At 42.7% G+C, this 26,063-nt stretch overlaps 1 protein-coding gene across 1 annotated transcript in view; it reads right to left on the bottom strand.

The window, feature by feature from the left end:
* The window catches only part of LOC120514690 (cytochrome P450 2J2-like), a 58,677-nt gene extending 33,242 nt beyond the window's left edge, over positions 1 to 25,435 (bottom strand). Inside the window, exons 1-3 of the mRNA XM_039735191.1 lie at positions 25,093 to 25,435; positions 8,207 to 8,369; positions 3,873 to 4,022 (exon numbers count right to left, since the gene is read on the bottom strand). Of these exons, the coding sequence (XP_039591125.1) occupies positions 3,873 to 4,022; positions 8,207 to 8,369; positions 25,093 to 25,284 (505 nt within the window). The 5' untranslated portion in view covers positions 25,285 to 25,435. The remainder of the gene's footprint in view (positions 1 to 3,872; positions 4,023 to 8,206; positions 8,370 to 25,092) is intronic.
* Positions 25,436 to 26,063: the final 628 nt, after the last annotated feature.

Here is a 26,063-nt window from a genome sequence, read left to right as displayed (position 1 = left end):
TGGTACCTCGGACAAGGCTGAAGCACAGGGGCGATCGTGTGTTTGTGGTGGCTGCTCCTCGGCTCTGGGACAACCTGCCGCTGCAGATTAGATTACATGTGATCCAAAACTGAACATTTTTAAATCCAGATTAGAAACATATATTTTCTCCCTGGCTTTTAATTCAGATTAAAATGGTTGCTGCTTTGTATTTTATGTATTGGATTGCCACTGTCCTTTATGCATGTTGACTGTAATTATGGAATTTTGTTTCTGTTATGCTATATGTTATTTATTGTCTTTCTTTTAATACTGTTATTTACTGTACTGCAGTTTGGAAAACACTTTTCTGTTTTTATATAGGTGCTTTATAAATGAAGTTGGCTTGACTTGGCAGTTTTTTGTTTTTTTGACAAAGAAAAAGCTTCTGCTATGTTATGGAAAGAAGGGCTTTTGTTAAAATTGCATAATTTTGGAATTAGGGGTAGAATATATAATTTTATAAAGAGTTTTTTTTATTTGGTAGGAGCATACAGGTTAGGGTGAGATCCAGATATTCAAACATATATAAGGTAGAAAATGGTACTCCACAAGGCAGTGTGCTTAGCCCACTATTGTTTAAAACTATGATAAATAATATATTTTCTTACACAGGAACAGAAGTGTGTAAATCATTGTATGCTGATGATGGGGCTCTATGGATTATGAGTAGGAGTTTGTATACATTGCTAACAAAATACAATTAAAGATAAGTAAAGTTAAAGAATGGGCCACATAAATGGGGGTTTAACCGTTCCCTGGCAAAATCGTAAGTGATTTGCTTCAGCAAGAGAGTGAAAAGACCAAAACTAAATTTATGAATATATGGTCAAAAGTTGAAAAGGGAATCAGTAGTTAAATTTTTAGGATTATATATGGATAGTAAATTGACTTGGAAGTATCATACAAGTAAAATAATAGACAAATGTAAATAAGCAATAAATATACAAAGATGTCCAAGATGATATGATTGAGGTGTCCATCCATCCATCTATCTATTGTGGCGGATGGATGGGACCCATTGCCCGGCTGGGATGCCCCTTTGACGGGAGGACCAAGGTAGAGGACATATCCAGGGCAATAACTCCCTCGGAACACTAGAGTGCAAACCCCCTGGATTACATCGGGGCCACAGGTTTAAAGCTTAAAACTTAACCGGGAGCCAGTGTAAGGATTTCATAACTGGAGTTACAGTGGTGTGAAAAACTATTTGCCCCCTTCCTGATTTCTTATTCTTTTGCATGTTTGTCACACAAAATGTTTCTGATCATCAAACACATTTAACCATTAGTCAAATATAACACAAGTAAACACAAAATGCAGTTTTTAAATGACGGTTTTTATTATTTAGGGAGAAAAAAAAATCCAAACCTACACGGCCCTGTGTGAAAAAGTAATTGCCCCCTTGTTCAAAAATAACCTAACTGTGGTGTATCACAGCTGAGTTCAATTTCCGTAGCCACCCCCAGGCCTGATTACTGCCACACCTGTTTCAATCAAGAAATCACTTCAATAGGAGCTGCCTGACACAGAGAAGTAGACCAAAAGCACCTCAAAAGCTAGACATCATGCCAAGATCCAAAGAAATTCAGGAACAAATGAGAAGAGAAGTAATTGAGATCTATCAGTCTGGTAAAGGTTATAAAGCCATTTCTAAAGCTTTGGGACTCCAGCGAACCACAGTGAGAGCCATTATCCACAAATGGCAAAAACATGGAACAGTGGTGAACCTTCCCAGGAGTGGCGGCCGACCAAAATTACCTCAAGCGCAGAGCGACTCATCCGAGAGGTCACAAAAGACCCCAGGACAACGTCTAAAGAACTGCAGGCCTCACTTGCCTCAATTAAGGTCAGTGTTCACGACTCCACCATAAGAAAGAGACTGGGCAAAAACGGCCTGCATGGCAGATTTCCAAGACGCAAACCACTGTTAAGAAAAAAGAACATTAGGGCTCGTCTCAATTTTGCTAAGAAACATCTCAATGATTGCCAAGACTTTTGGGAAAATACCTTGTGGACTGATGAGACAAAAGTTGAACTTTTTGGAAGACAAATGTCCCGATACATCTGGCATAAAAGGAACACAGCATTTCAGAAAAAGAACATCATACCAACAGTAAAATATGGTGGTGGTAGTGTGATGGTCTGGGGTTGTTTTGCTGCTTCAGGACCTGGAAGGCTTGCTGTGATAGATGGAACCATGAATTCTACTGTCTAGCAAAAAATCCTGAAGGAGAATGTCCGCCATCTGTTCGTCAACTCAAGCTGAAGCGATCTTGGGTGCTGCAACAGGACAATGACCCAAAACACACCAGCAAATCCACCTCTGAATGGCTGAAGAAAAACAAAATGAAGACTTTGGAGTGGCCTAGTCAAAGTCCTGACCTGAATCCAATTGAGATGCTATGGCATGACCTTAAAAAGGCGCTTCATGCTAGAAAACCCTCAAATAAAGCTGAATTACAACAATTCTGCAAAGATGAGTGGGCCAAAATTCCTCCAGAGCGCCTTAAAAGACTCATTGCAAGTTATCGCAAACGCTTGATTGAAGTTATTGCTGCTAAGGGTGGCCCAACCAGTCATTAGGTTCAGGGGGCAATTACTTTGTAGGTTTTTTTTCTCCCTAAATAATCAAAACCATCATTTAAAAACTGCATTTTGTGTTTACTTGTGTTATATTTGACTAATGGTTAAATGTGTTTGATGATCAGAAACATTTTGTGTGACAAACATGCAAAAGAATAAGAAATCAGGAAGGGGGCAAATAGTTTTTCACACCACTGTATGTGTTCGTATTTTCTTGTTCTTGTAATAATTCTTGCAGCCGCATTTTGGATTAACTGGAGGCTGTATAAAGAACAGTTTGAACATCTAGTGAACACCGCATTGCAGTAGTCAATCCTACTAGAAATACTCACAATCCTGTTTATTTAGAAAGCGCCTTAACTTCCCAATATTTTTAAGATGGAATAAACATGATTTGGACAACTTTGTAATGTGCGCTTTACATGACACGTTAGAGTCAAAGATAACTTCTAGATTGCGGGCTGATTCAGTAAAATTAATGGGGATTCCAACTGAGTTAAATGATGACAGAATATTGTTGTGATCAGCGTCATTCCCTCCAATAATTAACATCTCTGTTTTATCGGTGTTTAAAGACAAGTAGTTCTCATCCATCCACTCCTTTAATTCACTAACACAACTAATTAAAGTCAACATCGGAGAAACTTTATTTGATCTAAATGAAATGTATATCATCTGCATACAAGTGAAAATTAACATTATGTTCCCTAATGAGAGATCCCAGTGGAAGCATGTAAAGTGAAAACAGTAAAGGTCCCAGTACTGAGCCTTGCGGGACACCATATTGAACTTCTGTGAATAATGATGGAGTCCTGTCTGCACATTTCTGTACATATTGGAATTGATTTGATAAATAAGAACTAAACCAAGTGAGCACAGGGCCTGTGCAGTAAAATAGAGTCGGTAGGCACGGCGTACAATATAGTGTAATTTTACTGTTTCTTCTGAAGTCACACAGTGCCTTCTTGGGGGCTGAGGGCACCCATGCCATGTCAGCCTGCTTCAACAGGGTCCCCTGGGACCGAATGTGGAAATCGTGGATATACAGGCTACAATATTTTTTACTTTAAGTAGACACAGTTTTATGCCTCTGTCTATGATTACTTTTTAACTCTCAATGAACGTGGAATAAATAGAATTGAACGCCCCCTTATCACCAGGAAACATAACAACACTTTGTTCCATCCAATGATCTACCGAAGCAAAAAAAACACTTTTAAATATGACTCAACAGCATTAAAATTCTTAATTTTTTAAGAGGTGCTCACCCTGCTTCTCCTTAAGAGCTTCACTTAAAACCTTCAACTCCTCAAGAATGATGAACTCCAAACTTCTTCTTCCTACTCCAAAGTTTCTTAGAGTGCTTAATGTGAATTTCTTGTGCATCTTCCATTTATAGTCATTGTCAAGTCCTATACCTGTGAAGGTAAAAGCACAAGTAAGACTTGGTAGGAGCACCGGACCACTACATCACTTGTGAATAAGTCAAATGCACAAGTGGTGCATATTATGGTGTAAGGAACCTTATCAGAATTGGGTGATGTTAAGAGTGGTGTCCAGTAGGGGTCAGTGTTGGGGCTGCTGCTGTTTTTAACATGTATAAATGGCTTGGATAGGAATATAAAGTTTGCTGATGATATCAAGATAGGTGGACTGACAGATAATTGAGAATCTGTTGAATCATCACAGATGAACTTGGATAGCATACAAGCTTGGGCAGATTTGTGAACAATGAAATTTAATGTAACTAAATGTAAAGTATTACATGTAGGAAGTAAAAATGTTAGGTTTGCATATACAATGTGAGGTCTGAAAATCAAAAGTCTACCTTACGGTCTTACTGTACAACCAGTGTCAGAGCTTGGTCCGCATTGCCGGCAGTAAGTCGAGCCCGTTTCCAGTGAGAGTTGGACTCCGCCAGGGCTGCCCTTTTTCACCGATTCTGCTCATAACTTTTATGGACAGAATTTCTAGGCGCAGCCAGGGTGTTGAAGGGGTCCGGTTTGGTGGTCTCAGGATTGGGTCACTGCTTTTTGCAGATGATGTTGTCCTGTTTGCTTCATCAGGCCGTGATCTTCAGCTCTCTCTGGATCGGTTCGCAGCTGAGTGTGAAGCAGCTGGGATGAGAATCAGCACCTCCAAATCCGAGAGCATGGTCCTCAGCTGGAAAAGGGTGGAGTGCCCTCTCAGGGTTGGGGGAGAGATCCTGCCACAAGTGGAGGAGTTCAAGTATCTCGGGGTCTTGTTCACGAGTGAGGGAAGAATGAAGCGTGAGATCGACAGGCGGATCGGTGAGGCGTCAGCAGTGATGCGGGCTCTGCATCGGTCTGTCGTAGTGAAAAAGGAGCTGAGCCGTAAGGCAAAGCTCTCAATTTACCAGTCGATCTACTCTCCTACCCTCACCTCTGGTCATGAGCTATGGGTAGTGACCGAAAGAACGAGATCGCGAATACAAGCGGCTGAAATGAGTTTCCTCCGCAGGGTGTCCGGGCTTTCCCTTAAAGATAGGGTGAGAAGCTCAGTCATCCGGGAGGGGCTCAGAGTAGAGCCGCTGCTCCTCCGCATCGAGAGGAGTCAGATGAGGTGGCTCGGGCATCTGATCAGGATGCCTCCTGGACGCCTCCCTGGTGAGGTGTTCCGGGCACGTCCAACCGGGAGGAGGCCCCGGGGAAGACCCAGGACATGCTGGAGGGACTATGTCTCCCGGCTGGCCTGGGAGCATGGGATTCTCCGGAAGAGCTGGAAGAAGTGGCGGGAGAGGGAAGTCTGGGCCTCTCTGCTTAAGCTGCTGCCCCCGCGACCCGACCTCGGATAAGCGGAAGAGAATGGATGGATGGATGGATACCTTACGAGAAGGATTTAGGAGTCATAGCGGACTCAACACTATCAACTGTCAGACCGTGTTCAGAAGCCATTAAGAAGGCTAACAGAATGTCAGGTTATATAGCACCTTGATGTGTGGAGTACAAGTCACAGGAGGTTCTGCTCAGCTTTATAACTCACTGGTGAGGCCTCATCTGGAGTCCTTTGTGCAGTTTGGGTCTCCAGGCTACAAAAAGGACATAACAGCACCAGAAAAGGTCCTGAGAAGAGCGACTAGGCTGACTCCAGGGCTACAGGGGATGAGTTATGAGGAAAGATTAAAAGAGCTGAGCCTTTACAATTTAAGCAAAAGAAGATTAAAAGGAGAAATAATTGAAGTGTTTAAAATTACGAAGGGAATTACTCCAGTGGATCGAGACGGTGATTTTAAAATGAGTTCATCAAGAATACAGGGACACAGTTTGAAACTTATTAAGTGTAAACTTAGAGGAAGTTTTTCTTCACACAGAGAACTACAGACACTTGGAATAAGTGACCAAGTCGTGTGGTAGACAGGAGGGGTTTGGGGGTTTCCAAAAACTCATCTTGATGTTATTTTAGAAGAATTAAGTGAATAAGACTGGCGAACTTTGTTGGACTGATTGGCCTGTTCTTGCCCAGATTGTTATAAATTTTTACAGTCGATCATCAATAAGTGCCACCAATCATAAGACTACTGAGGACTGGTCAGAAAAAGGCTTGCTGGATTGCTGCTAAAAAAATGTCCTCAAATAGCAGCATAAAGTGTTTTGACAGACTTACAAATATTTAAGCACCATGACCCCCTATAGATTGTGTACTGTACGTTTATTTTTGTCATTACGTTATTTTGCACATTCCTACATTACAGTTCTCACCACGTATAAACAGCTTACACTGTATATATATATAGCAGATAAGAAATGTCACTAAACATCCACCAGGCCGCACTCTTGTACAATTATTCATATCTTAACTTATACTTTCCTATACAAACCCAAACGACTAGGAGTCTGACCTGCTAGCAGATATCAGGAATTGTCTGCATTGTGTTCCCGTTGAAATGAGATTTCTTTGCGTTGCACCCTCCCTCCTCATAAGCTATCGTCTATGGGGGGTGAAAGCTTCAGATTCGTCATGAATTTCAATCTCCGGTTTTCGACGGATCTCAATGTTTTAGGGTCTCCTGATACCGAAAACATCGATATCTTGATGATGGGTGTGTGTCTGCGTGTCACAGTTTCTTGTGGACGGTCTTGAGCTGAAACGACTATGCAGAAAAATACCAAACTCGAAACGTAAGCCTGTTAAGAGATGACGATGTGTGATTAGTTTTTAAGGCAAATTGTGCAAGAGAAAGAGGTACTCTAGAGCAGTGGTCTCAAACTCCAGTCCTGCAGGGCCGCAGTGGCTGCATGTTTACATTCCAACCCTTTTCTTATTTAGTGACATGTTTTTGCTTCTAATTAACTCCTTTTCCCTTCATTTTATTTGACTTGTTTTTTTAAGATTTCTTCTTCTGAATTGCTTCATTTCTTTCCTTAATTGGCACCCAAACAGAAATGAAATGTGAAGTGAGCGAGCCAACAGAACACCAACTAAGTCAGGGCCTCAAACTCCAGCCGATTTCACTCCAACCAGTTGCTTAATTAGGTGTTGAGTCTTATTAATTAAAGCAGCTCTTTAAATCCATGGCTTGTTGCTGCTCTCATTGTGCAATAGCAGACATTTCTGAAATTGTTGAGTTTCTCTTTTCTAAGAGCACAGTTAAAATGATTTGGAGACATGAGCAGAGGAGCATTCCTGAGACTTTCATCTTTCTTTATTCTCCGATATTGTATGATGGACACAGTTTGCTGGTCATGTTTTGGCTTATTTTGTATCTCGTGATTGTTTGGCTGCTAATTAAGGAAAAAGAAACAACTAAAGGGTCTGAGTCTTCAACAGCAAGTCAATTAAAATGAATTCCAAAGGATGTTAATTAGAACCAAAATGGGACACCAATTAAGAAAAGGGTTAGAATGAAAACCTGCAGCCACTGTGGCACTCGAGGACCGGAGTTGGGAACCCCTGCTCTAGAGGAACCCTCAAATACCGTAATTCTGCAATAAATTAGGAATTCTTCTCATCAATTGCTATCGTAGAGACCTATTTTATGATCAGAAAGATCAGCATCAGAGCGGCAAATAAGTACTGAAATGTTATTGAATGGCAGCACGGTGGTGTGGTGGGTAGCGCTGCTGCCTCGCAGTTAGGAGACCTGGGTTCACTTCCCAGGTCCTCCCTGCATGGAGTTTGCATGCTCCCACAGTCCAGACATGAAGGTTAAGTGCATTGGAGATTCTAAATTGTCCCTAGTGTGTGTTTGGTGTGTGTGCCCTGCAGTGGGCTGGCGCCGTGCCCAGGGTTTGTTTCCTGCCTTGCGCCCTGTGGTGGCTGGGATTGACTCCAGCAGACCCCCGTGACCTTTTTGTTAGGATATAGCGGGTTGGATAACAGACGGATGGATGTTATAGAATAGATTGGGTCACTTAGTTCTGAGGGTGCAAAGCCTACTGACGCTAACGTCCATCTTTAACTTCCACTTCCTTCAGTTTTACACTGTACACTCATATATTTAAAAAGGAAATTTACAAGAAAATATAACAACAAGTAAAAATTTGTAAGTACCTGTGATAAACAATTACCAAGTATAACAAGCAACATAGTCTTTTATGCACCATCTGCTTATTCTTTGAAATATGTGGATGAATTTACATGCCTGTTGTTGTATAAATGACTTTGTACATCGGAAGCACTGGTCGGTTGATTATGGCATATGGATGAGTGACCAGAGCCTCCTTGACCATCTTAAAGCTGTTGATGAAAACGGTTTTCTTTCGTCCAAGACGCAGGCTGAAGACATCGCCATACTTCTCTGCAAGCTAATAAAAAAGAAGAATGTTAGTAAAACAGTAATGAAAAATCAAAATGGCTGACGTAATTATAAAATCATCTAGCTTGTGAGTATTTCACTAAAAGAATTCAGAACTTGGGGAATTATAATAATAATATAAGAAGAAGAAAAAGCTGTGTGATTTGTGTTGGATTATTATTTGCACTGAAAGGGTCTTTGTAAAACAATACTTTTTCTTCTTCTTCATCTTTACCCACTTCTATGGGGGCTCAATGTGCTTGATCAACCTTCTCCACACAGCTCAGTCCTGCACCTCCTCACCAGTCAGACTCTTTTCCTTCAGATATTCTTTTACTTTATCCAACCACCTCCTCTTTGGCATCCCTCACCCCTGGACTCCCATCTCCATCAGTCTTTTGTTCACAAATTCCTTGTCTCTCCTCATCACATATCCATACCACTTCCATCTCCTTCCCCAGATTTTCTCTCCCATTTTTCTAACAGATCCCACTTCTTCTCCTGCGCTCTCCTTACTGCCCACGTCTCAGCTCCATACATCATTGCTGGCCTTACCACTTTCTTAAAAACCTGACCTTTAACCTGGATGGCTAGATTAATCAAGTGCCTTGAGTGCCTGGTATCCAAAAACGCCAAAGATATCTCCAAGAGCGCTAAAGCTCAAACAAGTTCAAGACTGAATGGAGAAGTTCTTACATTTAATCCTGTAACTGATGCGTTGAAGCCAAATACAAGCAGATGATTATGAAGATGGACAGAAGAATTTACAAATGGGAGTACAGATGACAGATGGACATATGAAAATCTACTGAGATATCTGCTCAACACAATATTGTAACTGTTTAGTTAACGTTCTTAACATTATTCTTCAATCACGCAATACTGATAGCTTCTTCCAATTGTTCCATTGACACGGCACTCTGTGAGTAATCTCTGCATCCAATTGTCTATCTTGGGTTACCACTGATCCTAGATATTTAAACTTATCTACTTATATGGTGGTCCACAAGGCTCTATCCTGGGTCTGCTGCTCTTCTCAATCTACATGCTTCTGTTAGGTCAGATTATCTCAGGGCACAACGTGAGCTACCACAGCTATGTGGCTCAAGTAGCCCGTGGCATTTAAACGATGCCCAATTGGCACTAAGGGGCCTAAAGTGTGCCAAGAAAACATCCCCCACACCATTACACCACCACCACCAGCCTGCACAGTGGTAACAAGGCATGATGGATCCAAGTTCTCATTCTGTTTACGCCAAATTCTGACTCTACCATTTGAATGTCTCAACAGAAATCGAGACTCATCAGACCAGGCAACATTTTTCCAGTCTTCAACTGTCCAATTTTGGTGAGCTTGTGCAAATTGTAGCCTCTTTTTCCTATTTGTAGTGGAGATGAGTGGTACCCGGTGGGGTCTTCTGCTGTTTTAGCCCATCCGCCTCAAGGTTGTGCGTGTTGTGGCTTCACAAATGCTTTGCTGCATACCTCGGTTGTAATGAGTGGTCATTTCAGTCAAAGTTGCTCTTCTATCAGCTTGAATCAGTCGGCCCATTCATTCTCCTCTGACCTCTAGCATCAACAAGGCATTTTCGCCCACAGGACTGCCGCATACTGGATGTTTTTCCCTTTTCACACCATTCTTTGTAAACCCTAGAAATGGTTGTGCGTGAAAATCCCAGTAACTGAGCAGATTGTGAAATACTCAGACCGGCCCGTCTGGCACCAACAACCATGCCACGCTCAGAATTGCTTAAATCACCTTTCTTTGCCATTCTGACATTCAGTTTGGAGTTCAGGAGATTGTCTTGACCAGGACCACACCCCTAAATGCATTGAAGCAACTGCCATGTGATTGGTTGATTAGATAATTGCATTAATGAGAAATTGAACAGGTGTTTCTAATAATCCTTTAGGTGAGTGTATTTCAATAAACCTATATAAGGAGTTTAAAATACACTAAAAAGGGACTCCAAAATATATAAATATATTCTAAAACCAGGTACTTTTGAAAAAAATAGGAAAAGGGGTTTAAAAAAACTAATTCATTTTTAAGTTTTAGGGTCCCCTTCACTGATTTAACCTTAGGGCTGAGAAATAACATTAGGATAAGAAGGTGAAAGGCCCCAAACAAGAGTGATATGTTAAGGGTTAGTGAAGGAAAAGAACTACAGACAGTGAGGTTAAGGTTAAGGTTAGAACATAGGAGTGGGGAAGGACAGTTTAATACAACAGAAAACCAGGGCTGTGGAGTCAGTAGATAAATGCTCCGACTCCGACTCCTCAGTTTCTAAATCTTCCGACTCCTCTGTATGTATATACTATGCTAATGTATTTTCTACATCCATTGAAGGAAAGGAAGGCAACATACATGTCATTTCACCACAGAACTACTGGCTAGGAAGCCAACACTCTACTATAATGCCAGATTAAAGACAAACACAATTGATTGGCTGCCGCAGATTGCGGGTGTCCACATGGACGGGCAGATCCAGCTTGCCGAAAATCTCGACCACCGCCCCCATCCAAAGTAATGTGATGCCTCGGTCTGCTGCAGTGGCTGTCTCCTCTGTCAGCCAGCTGGAAGTTTAGCGCATTGTGTCACTCACCGGCCAGCTGATCAGCAGAACGAGCCTCTGCTGGAGACAGGTAGGGAGATCTGTGTTCTCGCTGAGCTGAGAATACACCAGATGATTTTTCAGGCGTTTGACGCGTGATGACTCGTTGAACGGCCGAAAAATCGGCAGTGCATCTGTAAATGTATGGGGAGCTTTAGGCCAGGTTCACAGTTCCCTGTAACAGTGGAACACGACACAATTGAAAGTGGTGCCGCACCTTACCTGTGCATTACATCCCATATAGTGAAGCATACAGTCAATGAAAAGCATGCTTCATGGTTACTTGACATGTTCGTTTTGTGGTAACATTATGCACTGCATGCATTGGACTTTATTCTTAGAGCAGAGAAGTAGTTCATTATGACTGTTTGTGAATTGGGACATTTCAACTTACTTTTTTAATTCCCATTTAAATTTAGTAAGAGTAGGAGTCGGTTAACTTTTTGCCGACTCCGACTCCAGGTACCCAAAATTGTCTCCGACTTCGACTCCTCGACTCCGACTCCACAGCCCTGCAGAAAACAATAACAATGGGAAAGGAAAAAAGCAGTCTAAAATCACCTGTTTCCTTGTCATGCCAACCCAATCCTGATTAGCCAAAGCAGCAAAAGGTTCTTTAAAGGCTGGGTGTCACTGTTTCATATTATGTGACATACCAGTTTTATTTTTAATTTTAGAATCATTCTTTAGTGTAGCCAAGTAGCTGTGTTTTGTTTTTGATAAAACATAGATGATTTATGTAAAACACAGAGATGAGAGCGTGCAATTTCAGCCAATAACACGGTCAAGTCAGTAATTGATGAAAGCCAGACATTTTTACCTTTTCAGGCAATGCCTGCCGCACGGAGGACACAACGCCAAAAAGAAGGACCTCCTTTTGACGGATGTCTGGTAACCCTAACCATGTGGGAGCAGGCCCCTTATTATTTCATAAACCATTAAGCAGGTAGACGGTCTGAAGTTGATTCCAAGTGTGGAATTTGCATTTGTCAGCTGTCGTTGTGAACTCTCAATGTGAGGTCCAAATAGCTGTCCATGCAAGTAAAAAAAGGCCATCATTAGGCTGAAGTAACAGACCCATCTGAGAGATAGCAGAAACAGCAGGAGTGGTCAAATCAACCATCTGGTAGATTCTTAAAGAGAAGGAACACAGTGGTGAGCTCAGCAACACCAGACGGCCTGGACAACCACAGAAGACGACTGTGCTGGTTGATTGCAGAATTCTGTCCTTGATGAAGAAGAACCCCTTCACGACATTTAACCAAACCAAGACCACTATCTGGGAGGTGGGCCTATCATTGCCAAATTCTATGATTAAGAGAAGACTTCATGAAAGTAAAGACAGAAGGTTTACCACAAGGTGCAGACCACTGGTAAGTCTCAAGCATAGGAAGGGCAGATTAGACTTTGACATAAAACATTTTTTAAAAGTCTGTCCAGTTCTTGAACAGTTTTCCTTGGACAAATGAAACTAAGATCAATAGGCACCAGAATGATGGAAAGAGAAGAGTATGGAGAAGAGAAGATACGACTCATGATCTGATGAATACCACATCATCTGTAAAACATGGCGGAGGTGGAGTGTTATGGCCTGGTCATGTATGGCTGCCAATGGAAGTCACTCACTGGTGTTTATTGATGATGTGACTGCTAATAGAAGTAGCAGGATGAACTCTGACGTGTCCAGAGCGCCATACTGTGTGCGCAGAGTCAAACAAATGCTGCAAAACTGACAGGATGACCTTCACAGTACAGATGAGCCAAAACATACAGTGTTTTGACAGCAAACCAAGTGCTTTTCAAGGCAAAGAAGTGGAACATTCTTCAATGACCAAGTCAGTCAACTGACCTCAACACAACTGGACATGCAGGTCACTTACTGAACACACAACTGGCAGAGCATCACTACAGTGGAAACCCAGCAGTTTTTTCCTACAAGGTTTTTCCGCACCATTGTGCTTTCATTTTGAATGTCTGTCCATGTGGACTTTTTCTTTTGTCAACACGCTCAGACGTCATGTCAAGTGACCGTTTGGACACCTGCTCTGATCGTGCACCACCCACATCAACCAGCTAGGACTCATTTTTCATGTAAATGATTTTTATTTAATTCTAATTGGATTGCTTCATAATCGTGACAATTAAAGTCAGGTAGGGATGTGTGCTGGAAGACTTTTACATTATTAGGTATTTGTTTTCCATTTGCAGAGCTTAAGCACCATGTGGCACAGCTGGTCTGCACCAGCAGATTCTGGATGAAAGTTTACAGGTGGGCACAAAGCAAATGTTACATCTGCTCTACAACTATTGTATGTTGATTCAACAATTTAATACATGAACACTGAGCTTATACTGTTGTGTTTGTTACAGAAGTGAGCTTTTTTTTTAACGTTTGTAATGCTACAAATATGCCCTTCATGCTGTTTGGGACAAATACACCTTTTTCTTGGTTTACCCTCTGCTCTATGGCTTAAAATTACAAATCAAATAATTCAGACATGATTAAAGCACACATTGCAGATTTTCATTTAAGGGGATTTGCATACATTGCTGTCATGCCATCTTTTTCTACACGTTCCCCCCATTTCAGGGCACCATCATGTTTGGGACATTTGGCATCACGTATTTGAGATTCCTCAGGTGGGTTTCATGGCATCATAAGATACCGCGGTGTTGTGGGGTACAAAATCTGTAAATTTTGGTCTATATTTTCATTATATTTTCTTCAAGACAAAAAAACAGATGAACCTAATAGAGGACACATCAAAGCATATCCTCTTCCTGATTGTGCCTCACTTTTAAAACAGCTGTTCCAACAAAAAAAGGAAGACATGCTGGCGCCTAAGGCTATCAATAAGTTTATAACCTGGGCATCTGGGACAAGTTGCTAAATTGGTTGACAGCCTGGGAAAGGAAGACATGCCAGTAGGTGCTAAGCAACATCAAAAATTTTTTTGTTTGGGAAAAATGGACATGCTCAAGACTAAAGAATCTGAGTAAAATTCATCCATCATATTGACAGCCAGCTAATCAGGTGTATGCAACAAAGTGTTGTGAAATCCCCGGCCTGACATTTTATAATAAATATGCCTCATCTGAAGAGCGACGTCAGGAGGAAGAAGGGATGAAGATGTCAGGAAAAGAGAACAGAGCGACAACAGAAAAGGGCGCCACCAACGTACAGCCATTTCTATCTGATCGTCAGAAAAGCATCTAATTGACAAATACGAGTGCTTGATCACAAGCCACCTGCGACATTCATCCTTGTCAGCTTTACTTTTTCGTAAGCTTTTTTCTAAAGACTATATATATATCTGGACTTTACTATCAGTCCTATTTTCTATTATTCTTTGTTCTACTAGTATTATTATTCCTGCTATAAATACCACACTGCATTTAACTTTCTATGCTTCGTCTTAATGTCTTGAGTATTGAAGTAATAAGGTAGATTTCTTTGAGCACCAGGTGTAGTCAGAGGTTTGCCATTACCTGCGGGTTGCGAGGTTTATTAAGGCTGAGGGTGAGAGCCCCACTCAAAAGTAGGGAACAGGATATCAAGTAAGGCAGTCTTGGTTGACGAATGGTCTATAGCCCAGGGTGGCGAGCCTTTGTATGTTTGAATATTTTCTTGGAGACCAAAAGTAATATTTAGGTCTGAGATTATCTTTAAAATGTCGTGTGTTGTTTGTGCCGATAATAAGCAAGTCTCTTGAAGTGCTGAGAGAGTGACAGGCCGTGTTACTCCTAAGGCACTTATGTGGATTAAAGTGCTAGAGGTTAACCAGCTGTGCGTGTGTCATTCATAGGGCACTGTTGAGTTTCTGTCTGTATGCGCATGTACGTGTGTGATAATCTTAAGGTGCGACAGTAGACCAAGCCGGTAATGAACCTTATGAGTACACTTACCCTTAGGTAAAGGGTAAGTACAGGGAAATGTCATGATACAGTCGGCTTGCTTCGACCCTTTGGAGTCTGTAGTTGCCATTGTTGAACATTGTGATGGTAGTAGAACCGTGACCGGGTCTTTTGTCGGTGAGGGGAACCGAAAGAACCAGCAGCAGCCAATATTAAACAAAATAAAGTACGGTAAAGAGTTGACAGGTGCAGTGCTGAAAGGTTCATAAAGTGAAGATCCCCCTAAGCTACTTAATGTTGGCACATCATTCAGATTAAATATCAGATTTTTTTTTTATGTTAGATAATGCCTTCACTTGCCGACTTGGCAGAGACCTCTTTTAAGCGGACTAGCCATGTTAGTGGTCAGTTGACAGGCAGTTTTCATTCTAAACGTGCATGGCTGCATACTCCCTTTATGATGTTAAAAGCCAACAAGCAGCTGATTTCTCAACATTTGGGAAGCACGAAACAGGAAAGGGGGAAAGCATTCGCAGTACGGTTATGGTAGTAGTTTTACCTCATTCGTTCATGTATGTCTTATTATCATTTAAGAATTTAGATGTAATCCCTGGGGAGGTGTGAGATGTATGTAAGATGGTATATACCAGTAAGAATAAAATATGGCTAAGGCGGTGTTCCTTCACCTGTATCTGAATGGTAGAAGCCCATTGCCTTTAAGCCACTGAGTAGGAAATACTTAAAAGGCCTCAGTACCATTAGTAAGGGGTGGGTGGTAAGGATAGGTGTCTCTATTCTGCATATTACAAAGGTTCATTTTCCCCCATGCTCCAGGTTGTCTTAAAGGTATTTTTCCAACCTTTTTAAACCAGTAAATCTCCTAGATTTTGGGAAGCACTTGGGAAAAGAGGTTTTGGCTGCTACAGAGCCATTGGAACAGTTATTCAACCTTTTTCTTTATACAGTTTTATTTTTTTGGCAGCTTTGGACTACGGACATTTTATGAGCCTTTGTCTATAAGTACTGTAAACAAATTTTTTGTGTAATTTATTGAATTTATCCTGTTTGGTAGATACGACTACTTTTGTTTTACTGGATTGTTTTATATATATATATATATATATATATATATATATTGTCAGGGATGCCAGGGACAACGACCCGGCCGGGACGCCATGAGGGACCGGATGTGGGTCTACGCCAGTGTTTCTCAAATAGTGGGGCGCGCCCCCTGTGGCTCCGTCAAGGGGGGCGCGTTTGACCTCGGGGAACATGCTTATTTATTTTTCTTTTAAATTTTTTTGGAATTTAGAATCCACTTTAAATCTTTTCTGTTACATTTAATAAAGCTATTCTTTGTTGTAAATTGGTCCATATTTCTTTCTTTTTTTATTCTCTTATACGTTAATAAGGATACAGTGTTATGCAGAGGTGTACTTATAACAATTTTATAGACAAATGATACTATTTATAGTCGCAGGCGAGATGTTTTCTTCTTCCTAGGGGGGGCATGACAGAAAATAATTGAGAAGCACTGGTCTACGCCCACCCTGGGTCACGTGGGGGCCGCCTTCCTGGTTGCTTTGGGGGCCACGGGTTGAGGGCATGGAAGCCCCACCATGTAGGGGCCCATTGTCACCGCCAGGAGGTGCCCCAATGCCTTGGGGACCTGTTACCTCAGCACTTCCGCCACACCAGGAAGTGCTGGGGGGAAGAATTAAAAGGGCACCCGGAGAGCTGCCGGGAGAACAGCTGGCACTTCCGCCACACTGGGGCGTGGCCAATGAAGGAGTGTCGGGAATCACCTGGAGCTCATCTGGGAGAGTATAAAAGGGGCCGTCTCCCTTCATTCAGGGCTAGAGTCGGGTGGAAGTAGGACAAGGCAGAGAGGAGAGTGGAGGCGGCCCAAAGAAAGGCATTGAGTGGCCAGGACTGTGTTGGGGTTTGTGCACTGACTTTATTTAGTGTCTGAGTGACACATTATTGTAAATAATTGTAAATAAAACATGTGGTGGTTTGAAAACAACATGTCCGCCTGTCTGTGTCCGGGTCGGCTCCACAAGATATATATATATATATATATATATATATATATATATATATATATATTAGCAAAATACCCCAGAGAAGTAGTGTGTTAAAGAAGTTATGAAAAAGAAAAGGAGACATTTTAAAAATAACATAACATGATTGTCAAAGTAATTGTTTTGTCTCTGTTATGAGTGTTGCTGCCATCAAGGATTTGATTGTCATTATTTCTTTCAATCAGGTTCGTATTTGGAGAACGTTTTGTGTTCAAGTTACATTCCGTGTTTGTCAACCATTGTAAGGATGCAACAGGTTTCATTGATAACTTTATGTCCACGTTGTCAGTGTTGAAACATCCATAAATATCAAAGTGTCCACTACCCAAATCGCTACCCTTGAATCTCAGATGTTTAACAGGCATTCCTGGTTGTCCAAAGGTGTAAAATATTTCCCCATTTCTATACACTTGAAAGCAACAATGAAACAATTCTGCGGCAGCTATCAGTTCACATGCAGAACCATAGGTTGAGAGTGTAAGCATTTCACTGCTCTAGTGGTCCTGCGTAGTACAACTGTCTCCTGTCCACACCTTGAACCTGTCCCAGTCATTCAGTACATAAGACACAATGTCTCTGTGGATATCAAGGCTGAGACGGATATGGCCATGCAATAAGTAAGAGAGAGAATGGAAGAGGCAAGCGCGTCTTCAACCTGAGCCTGGAACAGGGGAGAGTCCCGAGGCTTTGGAAAACATCTTGTATCACCCCAGTCCCAAAGGTATCACGTCCTAGTGAGCTGAATGACTTCCGGCCTGTTGCTCTGACGTCACATCTGATGAAGACCATGGAGTGGCTGCTGCTTCACCACCTGAGGCCACAGGTCCGTCACGCCCTCGACCCTCTGCAGTTCGCATACCAGGAGAAGGTGGGAGCGGAGAATGCCATCATCTATATGTTACACCGATCCCTCTCCCACTTGGACAGAGGCAGTGGTGCTGTAAGAATTATGTTTTTGGACTTCTCTAGCGCCTTCAACACCATCCAACCTCTGCCCCTTTGAGACAAGCTGACTGAGATGGGAGTAGACTCACACCTGGTGCCATGGATCGTGGACTATCTTACAGACAGACCTCAGTATGTGCGTCTTGGGAACTGCAGGTCTGACATTGTGTTCAGCAATACAGGGGCGCCGAGGACTGTACTTTCTCCGGTCCTGTTCAATCTATATACATTAGACTTCCAATATGACTCGGAGTCCTGCCACGTGCAAAAGTTCGCTGATGACACTGCTATGGTGGGCTGCATCAGGAGTGGGCAGGAGGAGGAGTATAGGAAGCTAATCAAGGACTTTGTTAAATGGTGCGACTCAAACCACCTACACCTGAACACCAGCAAGACCAAGGAGCTGGTGGTGGATTTTAGGAGGCCCAGGCCCCTCATGGACCCTGTGATCATCAGAGGTGACTGTGCAGAGGGTGCAGACCTATAAATACCTGGGAGTGCAGCTGGATGACAAATTGGACTGGACTGCCAATACTGATGCTCTATGTAAGAAAGGTCAGAGCCGACTATACTTTCTGAGAAGGTTGGCATCCTTCAACATCTGCAGTAAGATGCTGCAGATGTTCTACCAGACGGTTGTGGCGAGCACCCTCTTCTACGTGGTGGTGTGCTGGGGAGGCAGCATAAAGAAGAAAGACGCCTCACGCCTGGACAAACTTGTTAAGAAGGCAGGCTGTATTGTAGGAGTAAAGTTGGACAGTTTAACATCTGTGGCAGAGCGACGGGCATTAAGCAAACTCCTGTCAATCATGAAGAATCCAATGCATCCACTGAACAGTATCATCTCCAGACAGAGGAGCTGCTTCAGCGACAGACAGACTGCTGTCACCGTCCTGCTCACTGACAGACTGAGGAGACTCCACACCATGCGACTCTTCAGTTCCACCCGGTGGAGTAAATGCTGACATTACTCAAAGTTATTGTCTGCTTTTTTTATTTTTATTTTTTTCATTTTTATTACTATTTAATTTAATATTGTTTCTTTGTATCAGTATACTGCTGCTGGATTATGTGAATTTCCCCTTGGGATTAATAAAGTATCTATCTATCAATCTATCAATCTCGGGGCATGGAAACCACTGGGTACAGGTCGACGGTGATCAACGGAATAGACATGTTATTTGGGGTAAACTTGCACCCGTTGAGAAAGAAAGTACGAAAGGAAAGCGAGAAGCAGTGAAGCAGGGAATGAAAAGCAGAAGTCAGCACCAGGCAGACGTACACGAGCAAGTGAGGAAGCCCAGCAATGATAGCTTTGAAGTGTTGGAGTAAATGAAAAGGCAGGAGTCACCAGCAGAAAGACGTGAAGCAAGGCAAACAATAACAGAGTAAAGAAGAAGGGAGCAGTGAGCACGACGAACAGCTGAGGAAGGTAAGAAAGTGAGTGTGGAGGCACATGAGCACGGATGTTGTTAATGTATACAGGCAGGGAGCAAACCTCGCGGTAGGTGCGCGGACAGCGGCCGTGTGGAAAAAGGAAGGGGGACCGGGGGAGGCCCTTGTGCATCTGCCGTGAAATAAATCCTCTGTTAACGGAAATAAGGAATGAAACCGCCAAAAGGAGAGGTCAGTTCCAAAAGTTCCTTACGGTATAATGGAGAGAACCGCCAAACAGAAGACGTTATTTTCGAAGGTTCGTTACGGGGCACAGCGTGAAAAGAAACATACTTAACGTTTGTAAATACAGAATAAAGGATGAGCACGGGAAATTTGGGCTTCCTACGTATATTGGAAGTCACAGAAATAGTGAGGAGGGGTTTCCCCCATCTTTATATACACAGTTTAGGCGGTACACCCGTTTCCCCCCCTTGGGTGATGCAATAGGACATGAAACATACCTAACTTTGGTAAGTACACTGCAAGGAATGAGAAAACGAAATTTCAGCTTCCCACCAAAATGGAAAGTAGGAGAGTTAGTGATAAGTCAGAGAGGGCTTTGCCTTTTATATTAATTGATTTTTAAAATTTTTGTTGTTGTGGATTCTGTCGTTTATCTCTCCCACCAACACTGGTTTACCTTTTGTTTTGCAATAAACATTGGTAACTTTATTTTCAAGAGGTTTTGTACTTTATCTGGGTTTTGGGGGTACCTTGAGTGAAATCCGGCTATGGACTACTAGCGGACACTGACCGAAGACTGCGTTTCGTGACAAACATGAGGACAAAAGCTGTGCCAATGAAAGTCACAGAAGCCAATATGAGGCTTAACAATAGCAATAAAACCACTGGAGACATCAGTAGAACCTTGGGATTACCTGAATCAACTGTCTGAAATATCATGAAGAAGAAAGAATACACTGGTCAGCTCAGTAGGCCAAGGAAGACCTCCACTGTTGAAGACAGAAGAATTCTCACTAAGGTCAAGAAAAAGCCCCAAACCCTGGCCTGTCCGACCAATCGGAAACATTCTTCAGGAGGCACATGTGGACGTGTCAGAGACGAACATCTGCAGAGCACTTCAATAGCAGAAGCCACAGTGCAAGATGAAAAATCACAAAAACAGGATGGCCAGATTGGGAAAAAATGACTTTAAAGAGCCTGCAGAATTCTGGGAGAAAGGCCTTGTGGTCAGACGAGACAAAGATGAACCTGCTAAAGTGTGATGGCAAGAGCAAAATGTGGAGACGAAAAGGAACTGTCCAAGATCCAAAGCAGACCACCTCATCTGTTAAACATGGCGGTGCTGGGGGTGTTATGGCTTGGGCATCTTCATTGATGATGGAACTGCCAATGGCAGTGGCACAATGAATTCTGAGGTGCATCGAAACAACTGATCTGCTCAAGATCCAGTAAATGCGTGTAAATTCCTCAGACGGCACTTCATCCTACAACAAAACAATGATTTCAAATACACTGTGTAGGGGTGGTCGGCCCCTCGTGGTCTGGAGGACGCGTAAGCCCTCCTCTGGTCCTCCTGGGCGTAAGGAAACACAGGAGTATTTCAAACTCAAAAAATGACCAGGCCAGTCACCTAAATTAAATCCAGCTGAGCAGGCCTTCCACATGCTGAAGAGAAAACGTATGGGGACAAGCCCACCAAAACAAGCAGCAGCTGAAGATGGCAGCATTAGAGGCTTGGCAGAGCATCACCAGAGAAGATCCTCAGTGCATGCAAGAGAATATGCGACACACTCTTAAATATGACAAACGGCTTTAACAGACGTGCCATTGCTGTGTCCCAAACATTATGGTGCCCTGAAATGGGGTGGGAGGGCGTCTAGAAAAAGTGCTGTCATTTCTACATGTCTGCAAATCCCCTTAAATGAAAGTCTGCAATGTGCACTTTAATCACAACGTCTGATTTATTTGATTAGTAATTTTACATTTTGGAGCAGAGGGGTACATCAAGGAAAAATGTGTCCTTGTCCCCAACATGATGGAGGGCACTGTAGCTACCGTATGTTACTAGTGTCACACACGTGCGAGTAGGAGGCAGCTAAAGGGCCCGAGTAATTGTAATAAAACATCCGACCAGGGGGCGGCAGAGTGGGCCGACTGTCTTTCTCAGTTCCTGTTTCCTGAAGAGGCATTAGCTCTTTTAGAAATGTGTTCTTTTAAAATTGTGGCATATTAAATAATTAAACAATATCATAATATACAAGGAAACGGAGATATCCCTCCCATCGTGATTACGGCGGTACAAGAACCACATGAGAAACAATATCTTTTAGCTTACATTTACTGACGGTTAACGTGGTTACAGACGGAGAGGCGCATGGACAGACTTAATCCAGGTGGGAAATCTGGATCAACACAGTCAGCCATGTTCACGTCACCACACTGGGAGGTTTTTCTTTGAGCTTTGTCGATTCTGCCCCTAAGGGTCTGGCTGTTGTCCAAGCCTTTATAATGTCTTGCTTCACTTGCTGGTCTTCTCCGTCTCCAAACAAGGGGCTAAATTCCTCCCCCACAAAATACAGAAATATCATAGTGCTTACATGCCGATTCTCATTCCCCCAATAAGGAAAGAAGATTTGTGCCGATAGAGGACAGAAATACCCTATCCTGCGTTTAAGCTGACTATACAAGCCTCCAGTTGTCTTTGGCTATCTAATCCAATGCTTGGCTAGCAATTCTAACTGCTGAGCCCCTGTGTGCCAAATTTAACATGCACATGTGAATAAAACTCATAACAGTATTGTCCAGATACAGTGACATAACGAAAAATGTAGTATTACAGTTCCCTACAGACTTTTCCCGGGAAATCCCGAAAGGTTCTGGCGCCTCAGAAGACATAATTTTCTTTGCTGACGTCACATCCGGTCCAGAAGACATCACTTCTGATGACGTCACTTCCTTTACGGGCCTTTAAAGCCTCCATCTTTGTCTGTAATAATCAGTTCTGTTGTGGACTCTGTTCTATGCACATCGTGCTACTAAAATTCTACTTTTGCAGCCGGGAAAGCAATATACGGGCGGCTGCCCCAAATCTTTATGATGTCTGTGTTGCATTATTATCACACCAGATAAAGTTGGCTTGTGAGGCGCTTGATTATTGAATGGAAAATCCCCAGTAAAAAGTTACTGATGAGTACTGCAAGGTCTTGCTTTAAAACCAGAAGTCTCTGTTGCCACATAAATGATGTTAGTTACATGGTGCATCTTACTGTATTAATAATAGTTTTATCATTCTGATCTGATGTTTTCTTTTGATTTTTGAGGGTAGATATTTTTTGAAAAGGCGGCACGGTGGCGCAGTGGGTAGTGCAGCTGCCTCGCAGTTAGGTGACCCGGGTTCGCTTCCTGGGTCCTCCCTGCGAGGAGTTTGCATGTTCTCCCGGTGTCTGCGTGGGTTTCCTCTGGGTACTCCACACCAGGAACTGAGGTGGGGCGGCACGGTGTTAGAGCTGCTGCCTCGTGGGTTTCCTCCGGGTGCTCCAGTTTCCTCCCACAGTCCAAAGACATGCAGGTTAGGTGCATTGGCGATCCTAAAAATTGTCCCTGTGTGCCCTACGGTTGGCTGGCGCCCTGCCCGGGGTTTGTTTCCTGGCTTGCGCCCTTTGTTGGCTGGGATTGGCTCCAGCAGACCCCCCGTGACCCAGTAGTTAGGATATAGCGGGTTGGATAAAGGATGGATGGATGGATATTTTTTTGAAAATATAAACAATTTAACCGTGCGCCTTACATTGTGTCTAGTCTTTCCTTTTGAAATACTGCTTATTTACATTAGCATTTTTGTGCTATCAAAAGACTTTTTATAAAATAAACATAATTAAATATGCACAAATGACATCTTTTGAAAAATATTTTGCATTTTTCAGGCTTTTCTTAGAGAGCGGAACCCAATTTTATTTTGGTACAATACTGATAGATCTCAAGTTGTCTTTGAAATTACGAAGATGCTTCTGTACCGTTTATGTTAATATACAGTAATATCATTACATTACTCAAATACTGTACATTCAAAGACAGTTTTGGATAGCCTTTCCCTTATAATCTTCACAAACGCAGCAGTCTACATCCATCCAGGCTTCTTTCAAACCTGCTTAAAGCTGAGTAGGGTCATGGAGCCAAACCCTGAAAGCATAGGGGCGCCAGGCAGGAACAATCCCCAGCCAGCCTACTGCAGCGTGACAACACACAAACACACATTCCCACCAATTAGCACCGCCAATCCACCTAACCGGCATGTCTTTGGAGTGTGGTAGGAAACTGGAGCCCCCAGAAGGAATCCATATGCACACTTGGAGAACATGCAAACTCCATGCAGGATGGACCCAGGATGAGAACCCCAGTCTCCTTGTTAAGAGGCAGCAGTACTACCACCATGCCACCCTAGCAATGTACAAAGATTACATTTTAATTTTTCTTCAGGAAGCATGAAGATCACTCTCTTAATGTTGTCTTCTACAAAGTTATCAATCACAAGCCTTTAACACCCATTGCTTGGTTTGATTTGCACTTTTCACTTTGCGTGATGCTGCCTGTGCTTTTCTCATACATTTGTGAGCAGGACTCAAGGTTGTGTACCCAAGTCTTAGCTAAAGGTGGGTCAGGCCACACTCACCATGCCCCCGCTGTCAGTCCTGAGCTTCATCCATCCGTCCGTTATCCAACCCACTATATCCTAACTACAGGGTCTCGGGGGGGGTCTGCTGGAGCCAATCCCAGCCAACACAGGGCGCTTTAGATACTATACTATTTATTATTAATTTATATTATTATTATTATTATTTATTATTAATTTATTATATTTTTATTATTAATTTATGTATTATTATTTAGATACTATTATACAATTTATGATGCATGCAAGTGTATACACTGATTATATTTATTTTCTCATAAAGAACCAATCAGTCGATCCATTTTTAAAGAACCAATCAGTCGATCCATTTTTAAAGATCATAAAAAATAATAAGAGACTTGGGATTGCCAGCGCATTTCTTGTAATTTAACGTTATTTAAAAACAGTTAGCAGGGTGTGCTCCAGGATATCCATACTCCTAATGCTTTTACCTTTTCGTTTGCATCCATCCATCCAGCTATATCCTAACTTGGTCTGCTGGAGCCAATCCTAGCCAAAGCAGGCTGCAAGGCAGGAAACAGGGCGCACACACACACACACCAAGCACACACTAGGGACAATTTAGGATCACCAATGCATGTCTTTGGACTGTGGAAGGAGACCGGAGTACCTGGAGGAATATGCAAACTCCACGCTGGGAGGACCGGGAAGCGAACCCGGGTCTCCTAACTGCGATGCAGCAGTGCTACCCACTGCGCCACCCGTCCTCAGCTTCATCGATCGAATAAAGAAGTGGGCGTGGCTCTCGAGATTACTTTGTGCCGAGCGAGTTACGTTCGGAGATTTGTGATCGAAATGGGGCATAAAAAATACACGAAGAAAGATCAGACGTATGGACAAAAGCGTGAAATGTACAGTATTTATTATATGTTTAAGGGTTAATGCACATCCACAGCATTGAAGACCACCATGCGCATTCCCTGTACAGCGGTAAGATTTCTTGGTAACTTTTGAATGATGTGCCATATAAGTAAAAACATGTCAATTTACACGGGAATTTTCCAGAATCACTCACCACAAACAGGACATAAATTGTCATTCTTGTCTATTTCGCGGATGTAGGTGGTCACATAACGGTGACAAAACATTTAGTAAGGAATAAAAAAAAAAAAAAAGACACCCCTCCCCCGAGTACTTTGTACTTACCTTTGACAAGTAGACGTACGACTGCTCTGCGTCGAAGCTCAACGCGTTGCCTACAAATGGCAGTCCCGGGGGGCTCGGCGGGAAGTTTTTCGGAGCCCTGTTGATCACATAATCGGAAACAATTAACGTGACAACGAGAAGCAGAAGGGCGGTGAGCACGTCCAGCCGCTCGACTATCCAGAGGAATGACATTGCGCGGCTGTTCGAGTTGTCGTCGACGTCTCGATGCGTGCTGCCAGCTCCGGGAATGTTTGTTCTTGTCACACTGAGCTGCGGCCCTCTGCGAGGGGGTTTAGGGTGCGCGCTCTTGCGCACGTCTCTCAGTGGAGCGCCTGTGGCGCGTGCGCGCGCTCATTCTCTGAAAACGCGGCCTCTTCGCTCCGTTATCACATCGGTGCGTGTCTGTCGTGGGATTCGATCAGCATCGAAAGTGACGACTTTTTTTGTGTTTTGGTTTGAGACCTTACGCCATTTTATCAATGTAGCACTGCCGTTTCTGTATCTAAAGGATGTGGTCCTCTCACTAAGTGCTCGGATTTGTTTCATTTTGATTCTGACCATCCTAGGCTCCATCCGCAGGTACTTATCAGCTGGGAACAATTTTCAGTACATTACAGTACAGTACAACTTATTTTTGTATAGCATTCTACACTGAGTGCAGACACAGAGCGCAGGGAACAATTCTCAGTTAAAAAAACAAAGGCAGATGATACTAATTACTAACACAGAACTGGTTCATATATAAGTGCAGATTTGGTAAAATACACACAGAGAACAAAGGTAGAAACTGATTAAACATAAATGGAAGCCAACAAAATCTGTCCATTAATTAACTTATGAACTATATGGCCAGTTGACAATGATGGAGATTAAACTTGTAAAAGATAAAATCAGAAACAAAGTCCCAGTCATGGAGCCCTCGGCCAACTGGCCGCTTGCCCACTCCTGAGTTTTCAGTACAGGAGTCTATG

The sequence above is a fragment of the Polypterus senegalus genome, chromosome 14 (genome assembly GCF_016835505.1).
Source record: "Polypterus senegalus isolate Bchr_013 chromosome 14, ASM1683550v1, whole genome shotgun sequence".
Lineage (NCBI taxonomy): Eukaryota > Metazoa > Chordata > Cladistia > Polypteriformes > Polypteridae > Polypterus > Polypterus senegalus.
Note: the sequence above shows the minus strand (reverse complement) of the source record. Positions and strands in the feature narration are given on the sequence as shown.